At 44.8% G+C, this 7,933-nt stretch overlaps 1 protein-coding gene across 1 annotated transcript; it reads left to right on the top strand.

The window, feature by feature from the left end:
- Positions 1 to 3,059: 3,059 nt before the first annotated feature.
- Positions 3,060 to 6,649, top strand: LOC120896366 (gibberellin-regulated protein 14-like). The gene is made up of 2 exons (XM_040300419.1): positions 3,060 to 3,212; positions 5,617 to 6,649. Exons 1-2 carry the CDS (start codon positions 3,210 to 3,212, stop codon positions 6,526 to 6,528), a joined length of 915 nt encoding a protein of 304 aa, XP_040156353.1. The 5' UTR covers positions 3,060 to 3,209; the 3' UTR covers positions 6,529 to 6,649.
- Positions 6,650 to 7,933: the final 1,284 nt, after the last annotated feature.

Here is a 7,933-nt window from a genome sequence, read left to right as displayed (position 1 = left end):
CTCTCTCAGAACGATGACGCATTTACTGAGGAAGGGCGTTAATTCGCTCTATTGCTCCAGTTAGTATTGAAGGTCCTTGAAATCGTGGCATGTTTATTAATTAGTGAAACGTTAAATAATGATTTGCGAAACACTTTAAATGCAGTCATTTCCCAATAAAGAGCATATTTTAAAGAAAGAAATTAATATACATATTTTCTTATCAAACGATCTTCACCATGAAATGCGTGCCTGCTATCGCATAGTTTAAAAAAAATGCAGAGTTTCTATCTAATTAATAATTAATAAACACCTTCGAATATTGTTATAAATCGTCCCCCAATCGACATTTATACTTACGCTTCTCCGCCTCCTTCCATTATCCGATCGTTATCGCAACTGGCAGCGGTACGAACGGTGCCACCATCATCACCTTCTAATCATTATGCCTCTCTCTCGCGCGAACCATCTCCGTTTTCAACATCTGCCGAATTGTTTGAACTAAGCTGAGAAGCTTGATTTTATCTGCTGCGGGCTGCGTTGAAATGGACTAACTTGTTCGCCGCACAGCTGGCTGAACGTACACACAATGCGAACAAAAAAATAAAATTTAGCATTCAACCATTTTGTTAGATTGAGGGACGAGACAAGGAAAAGGGAAACAATTTTGGAACCTACCATTTTCTCACCTTCTAACGAAACTGACTCCACCAGGCAGGCAGGCTCTAGTGGCTGCCAAAACCGCGACCGTCAGACATATATTTGGCAAACATTTGCGCTGATTTATTGAAGCTGGCGTGTGTCTTTGCGGCGAGTCAACACTCTGGCCAGATGACACAACCGCTCGGGGTGCATTTAAAGTTCGACTAGAGCGTGAGGAAGGAAGTGGTGGGTCCAGTCCACCTTACTGTGCAGCAGAGCCGGCGAACGCGGCTTAATTTGTAATTTAACTTAGCAAACGAAACCGGGATTTCCACCCCAAAATGTAAGGTTCGTCGCTTGCAACTCTTCAATCGAAAAACTGTCACACTTTGTAAACAATGGTATGTGTGTTGGGAGGTTTTGTTGCACCAAAATGCCGGCTTGTAAAAGGCAGGGGATCAGTACAAATCAGCCCAAACGCGGCGGACATTAACTTTAACGAGACATGTCAGCTTTAACGTTTAACCAGCAGGAAGTCTTCAAGATGCAACGCGATGAGCATTTGATTGGGAGACACAAAGCGGCCACTTCCTCAAGCGGAATCGTGGCGTTGTGTATGAATATGTATAACGTCTTGTTTGTTGTTCGCAAAAATCACTAATTTCGATCCATGCCAACATCGCGCTTCCGACAACAAACGTCCTGTGGGTTTGGCACAAGATTTGTAAAATTAATACTTTTTTTAATGACCATCTAAGGTCCATCAAACACGGAAGCTCCTCCTACCGGAACGTGGGAATGGGGAAAAAAAGGTTTCTTTTGGAGCTTTCCCGGTGTAATAAACTCACCACTTTATAGAGAGGTGCATAAAATCCGTTTTGTGGTTTGTGCTGAAGATGTCCAAAAGAATACAAAAAAAAAATCCGTACTAAACAGATGACACCCTGCGAAAGGCACCATTAAACACGAGGGAGTATCCGCAATCTAGCTTGTTCTAAGTGAAATTAACAAAAAAGCGCACCTCATGATAAATGTTCCGTATCCGTTCTGGGCGTTTGATTTTTCCTTGCGATGATCAAGCAGATCCGGCACGATCGGCCAAATTGAATCCATCACCAACCGGCCAAGGTCAGTCCTCTAGACCTAGGAACGCTTGAGATGGGTAATCTGTCCGCACCATTTACATGGCCAGCGAGCGTTGATTATCTCACGGATCTACGAAGATGAGCCGATTTTCTCACCCACTAGGGTGGGTGTATTTGCTAACGTTAAAAGCCGACCGACCGCAACTCGAGGGGCCGCGGTGATAATGACGCTACTGGCTGATGGCACAGTGAAAAGGGAGGGTGAGTGGGACCTGGAGTCTTATCGGTGTTTTTTTAATCTGATCTTTACCACACCATCTGGCCCGGCTGTTGGCTGCCAGCGTGAAAGGTGCCAGCGTGATTTCGTTAGGGTTGGCCAGGGCTTTTCCAATTAGTAGCGCGCTGCACGCTTTTTAGTGGTGAATTTTCTTATTGGATCAGGATAATGACACTCTCCATGCTGACCTTTCTGTTGAATTGGTTTATTTAACATGAAAAATCCTAGACTTTGGTTCTGGTCAGTCTGCAGCACAAAGTTTGTTCGCAATTATGGGCAATAAATCACGCGGTAAGTGAACGAAAAACACGGGCGTGCAAGACAACAAACGCCTTTTTGGCTCTGGGGGAAATTGTAAATAGTGGATCGTGCCGCTTGACTTAAATAAAATTGAACGATCTTTTTTCAATTAAAGTAAAGGAATTACCTGAAGCGCTTGTCCGGGGGGAGGGCTTGATAATCCATTCGTCCAAATTCTAAGCTGATCCACCTCAAGTGCGAACAGGGGGAGGGTGTAACGCTCGTATCAAGCTCGTACCCAACAGACAAAACGATGGTAAGAAAGACACACTTCATCTACAGAGACACAAAACGAAACTGAAAAAAAGAACAACAATGGGTAATAAAATCGAAATATTAGAAGTCTTGTCAGAGACCGACCGTTTGGCCACACGATCAATCCCTCCCGGAGAACCAAACGGTTGCGGCGAGCGAGGGGAGCCCCCGGGTCAGCCAGCAAAACCATCTCCCTTCCATCCATCGGTATGGTATGGTGCGGGTGGATGGTTCAGAAGATTTCACGCCCGACTGCAACGAACAGCAGTAGTAGTAGCAGTTGGCCCCTTCACCAAGGCCCTCCCCAGCAGTCCGAGACGAGAGAGAGAGAGCGAGAGACACCAAAAACAAAGCCAGAAAAAGACGGAGCGAACTGATTCGCACATATTTCGTACACACGCTGCACCGAAAAACGGGGAACCTTAGGCCACGGCGTTCGGTTGGGAGGATGGTGGCCACCATCGAGTTTATGATTAAAACCGACTGTGGTGCATGCTGGTCAGGTCAGTACAGCTGGACAACCGGACCGAGCCCGGTCGATCTTGGTATCTTCGTAAGACGTGTGTGAAGTTTGCAAGCATCGACCACAACACGGTGCAAGGATTTGAAGGGGAAAATTGTGCCTGTGAGATCGTGTTTGAAGTGGAAAATTGTCTGCATACAGTACGAAAATGGTAAATCATTTGTGTTTTTCTTGTTAGAAAATAGAGTGAAGTAACATCGTGCGTACTGCAGTGGACTATGAACTTATACTGAACTCAAACAATTTTGTGAGGTGCTTGAAATTGAAAGTGTCTAAAGAAGAAATCATGGACATTGGGATCATTAAGGAAAAGCGGTGTGGATTTGTTGCTAGATAAGAAGATACAACGACGAAGATCTCGAAAGCTCCTACCTAGTACTACGCCAGAGATGGCAAACTTTGGCCAGCGTGTGGATTGAGTAACATTATTCAAAATTGTTGGATTCGGTTGAAAAAGTGATTCTTCTGGTAGTTCCCTATATGCCTAGACCTGATTCTTCTAAAATCGTTGTATAATACTATTCAGGTATCTGAACCAATACAATGCAGTGGGATTAGTTGAATTCAGATCTAGCTCTAGTCTTGTCTAGTTGTCAATGGTGAAATTAATTTTCTGTAGAAACAGTGTTCTAGACGTTTCTGGGAAGAATTCCATAGAAAACCGTCAGGGTAATATTTTTCTATTCATTGAATGATATCAGTTTTATGTCGTGTTTTACAACACTTGACCTTTATAGGTAGACAATTCAAGTATTGAAATATTAACATAATTAACATCCAATATGAACAAAATACGGTAAAATTGGGTTGATCCCCTAGTAGTACAGCCGTCAACTCGTACGACTTATGCGGGTTGACGGGTTCTAGCCTCGTATGGACTGTACCCTCGTAGCAAGGACTGACTATCCGGCTGTATGTCCGCGTAGGATGTTACGCCAAATAGAAAAAGCAGAAATAGCACTGCTTATTTTTAAAGGCATTTTTTTCGATACGTTCTAATTCAATTTATTGTGACGCATTGTTCTTGACAAGCTTAACAAATGCAATTATTTTGTTTTTCCAAATTACGCACATTGATGTTTTTTGTGACAAAATAGTGCACAATAACGTGTACAAATAAGTTTGCATAGAGAGGAGCTAAGAGTTGCACAAGGATAAGTAAACGGTTATGTATAATTTTCAAAAAGTTCCTACAAGTTTTCTCCTTTTATCAAACATTTCACGTAAAGGAGCACGTAATCCATCCCATATTAGCGTATCCCATCAACGTGAACTCATCAGATATTACTATGTGCGTTACTTTTGTTTCAATTTGCATAATGCAATTAATAAATCTTATATCTGAAGTTCAATGATAGGTGCAGGGCTAATTTTACATGTTCACTTGAACCTAACTGTCAACGCACCTGTCATTAGCTATTCTTACAGTTGTTTCAACTTCAACGTCGAGCTTATTGATTGCACTCAACGAGTTGAATTGATAATAGAAAAGATTAATTTGGAGATTATTCTTTTGATTCGACCCGAGTTGAAACCAAAACAGAAGACAAACAAAAGAGACAAATTGTGCTGTACATTAGATATTTCACAGATCTGTAAGATGTAGCAACTTAAATCGCCTATAAACAAAGCAACAGTTCAAAGAACTGTTTCCCAATTCGGCCCATATTCCATTTCCTGCCGAGTGTAGCAACAGTGCAACCCTCTCGAATTGTTTGACAACCCTGCCAGACGGTGCAACACTGCGTGCCGAAAGATTGACGGATTGACGCACTAACCCTCGACAGAGAATCTGACGACACCCGTAATGGTCGTTGGGAGGGGGCGTGATGAATGATGCTGATGGTCAGCGTTGGCTAACCTTACCGGACGAAAGATTAATGACTGAAGAGTGCGTGTGTGTGAGTGTGTATGCGAAGAAATGTGGCAAGTGTCTTACGAAAAAACAAAAAACTCAACGCACCAGCCCTTCTTCCGCGATTGTAGTGCCGGAGCGTTCTTAACGCATCACGTTCCGGTACGCGTTTGTTTGTTTCTGTGCCCGAGAAGCTGCAAAACAATAAAGCTTCATCAAGCAGCTCGGGGACAGCGGGGAGGTTTTGAAAGCTTGCCAACAACTAGTTACTACTACTACTACTTGAATGTAATAAATCGGCATGTAAAAAAGAATAAAACGATTCGATAGCGATAGCGCTGTCTTCCCTTGAGCGATAGAATGTTACAGAAATTTTGAATTGCAAATGATCCCATCTCTCTCTTAAATGCGAACTGGTTTTCGGCTGTAAGGTTATCGCACTCTAAGGGTATATTATATCGATGATAAGCGGGTTCGTCGCTTGCTGTTTAGGGATTGCTTTTTTCCCTTTATTAGAAAGATGTTCTTCGCCGCATTTGCATAAAACGATTATACTACTCTCACTGATAGAATTTTATTATCATTCCATCCAACAACAAAAACTGGATTGAGATACGCGTTTCATCACAAGCAAGCAGAGTGGAAGAAGCTTCAAATGCCAAAGTGGGGCCAAACATTTATGTATCCTTTCCCCTTCCAGGCAGCAGCACTGCTCGTCCTGATCGCCATCGTCACAGCCGTATCGGCCGCAGGACAACAACAGGCTAATGCTTTCAACGGTTACAACTACCCCAAACCAACCACGCCAGCCCCATTCACCGGCTACCACTACCCGAAACCTTCGAAACCCTTCAACGAAGGCTACACCTACAACACGCCCAAGTGTCCACTGGTCCTCCCGAGCACCACCACCGTCACCGACTACAGCACGCTCGTGTCCACTTCCTACCAGACGCAAACGCAAACCCTTCCCCCCATCACGAGCACCCGGCTGGAGACGTCCTACGTGACGCTGCCTCCCGTCGTCCAAACGCTCACCGAAACCGCCACCCAATTCATTACCTACACCTCGACCGACTTCATCGTGTCGACGACGACGGAAATTCAACCCACTACCGTCACCTCCCTGCTTACCACAACGTACTGCCAGCCGAACACTTACCTTCCACCGCCGACGCCCCCGCCCAACACGTACCTTCCGGTTGAGCCACCGTCCAAGGAGTATCTGCCCCAGCGTCCTCCACCAGCCACGGGCGGTGCCGCGGGCTTTTCCACCGTCGTGCGACAGTCCGAGTCCTCCACCGGCGGCAACGATCAGGGATCGTCGTTCATTTCCACCTTCGTCCAGCAGCAGCAGTCCGGACCGATCAAGCGAGCGACCGATGGTGGTGGTGTTGGTGAGCAGGCTGGGCGCATCCGAAGCTCCACTTCCGGCGAGCAGCAGCGCGTCGAAACGAACGAAGTCCTTCCGGGCGATGAAGTGCCGCAGCCGACCATCAACATCATCTACGTCGATCGGCACGGCGTGTCGGAGGGTACGCCACCGCCCAGCCTGATGAACTGGTTGCTGTGCAAGTTTAACCTGTCCAGCGGTTCCTGCACCAACAACTGAAGAAGTAACAGGGGAATTGATGCAATGAGAAGGTGTGTGTGTGATGTTGTGATATTTGAAAGGCGAGAAAGGGGGAGAGAAGAACTATTAGTGGCCGTGTCTAAACAAAGTTACCCGTAAATATACGCTATACGCTATTTATATCAATCTGTGGGCTGATTCTATTTCTCTTTCTCCACGCGGAAAAGACAAGCGGCACTCACGCAGGGTTTAAAATAAGCTCATACACAACCACACCTTTTGTTTGTTTCACATAAATGCAGATTAGCCGTGAAAGAAATTGGACCTCTTCTTCGTCAGGGATTTTGGCAACACCTACAGCTCATGTTAGAGTGGGTTCTTGTTTTTGCTGTGTTCTCTCCTCAGAGTAAGAAAGCTGCGTGGTTGGTATAATCTTCAATAACGTATGGTATGGTAGGTAGAACGCGCTTCGTCAAAACCAGCACACTTTCTGGGCAGAAAGTGACGAATCGTCATAGAAAAAAACGTTCCCGCCATCTTACAGTGTGAGCGGAGGTAGTTGTGAGAGTGCAAATGTAAGAAGGATTGTTTATTTATTTATTAATTTATTTGTTCTCCGAATTATTAGTGCAATTCCCCGAAAATTACAGACAAACGACCGAGAAGAAATGGGGAAATAATTGTAAAATTTATGACATAAGTTCAACTTCTTCTGGAGTTGGATTTGTATCCTTTGAGAAGAACAGTCGATACACATAACCACATCTTTTAGTGTGCTTTTAAATAATTAATAAATTAGTTTTATACTCACACCACCTCCATTGATCTGTTCTAACAGCATTGCACTTCAGTGTTGCATTCGGTGGCTACCATTTGGTAGACCCCTCTCTTTGCGACTCATCCCGGAACTGGAATCCTGTTATAAAGCAGAATTTCATCCAAAAATAAATAAAAAAGCAAAAAACATCCCCGAAACCACACCGATCTGATACCACATTTAATGATCCCTTTAGTTCGAACTCCAATAACGCCCTCCTTGCCTCCGAAGGCAATTAGGAGTGGATTTAGCTTTATCGTCGCATTCTTTTTTTGTGTTTATATGGAGTGAGCCCGCTTAAATGCCATCTGGCCAAGAAACTGGTTACAAATACGCCCCAAAAACTAAAAAGAAAAAAACACCCCCAAACTTCTGTAAACCAGCAAAAAAAACCTTGCGTGCGAAGACATCCACACCCTGCCCGAGAGTGGAGAGCGAGAAACGTCAATGACCGTCCCGGGCCAGAATCAGAACCCACTCTCTCCTACTCCACTCGCTTCATCATCCTCGCCAACGATAACATCGCTTGCACACCAACGCCCAACGGAAGAATTTGAATTTGATTTCGGTTTCCCGGTTTTGGGCAGCCCCCTCCGCACACACACATCCACCCAGCTGGTCGCGTTC

This window comes from Anopheles arabiensis, chromosome 2, assembly GCF_016920715.1.
Source record: "Anopheles arabiensis isolate DONGOLA chromosome 2, AaraD3, whole genome shotgun sequence".
NCBI lineage: Eukaryota > Metazoa > Arthropoda > Insecta > Diptera > Culicidae > Anopheles > Anopheles arabiensis.
Note: the sequence above shows the minus strand (reverse complement) of the source record. Positions and strands in the feature narration are given on the sequence as shown.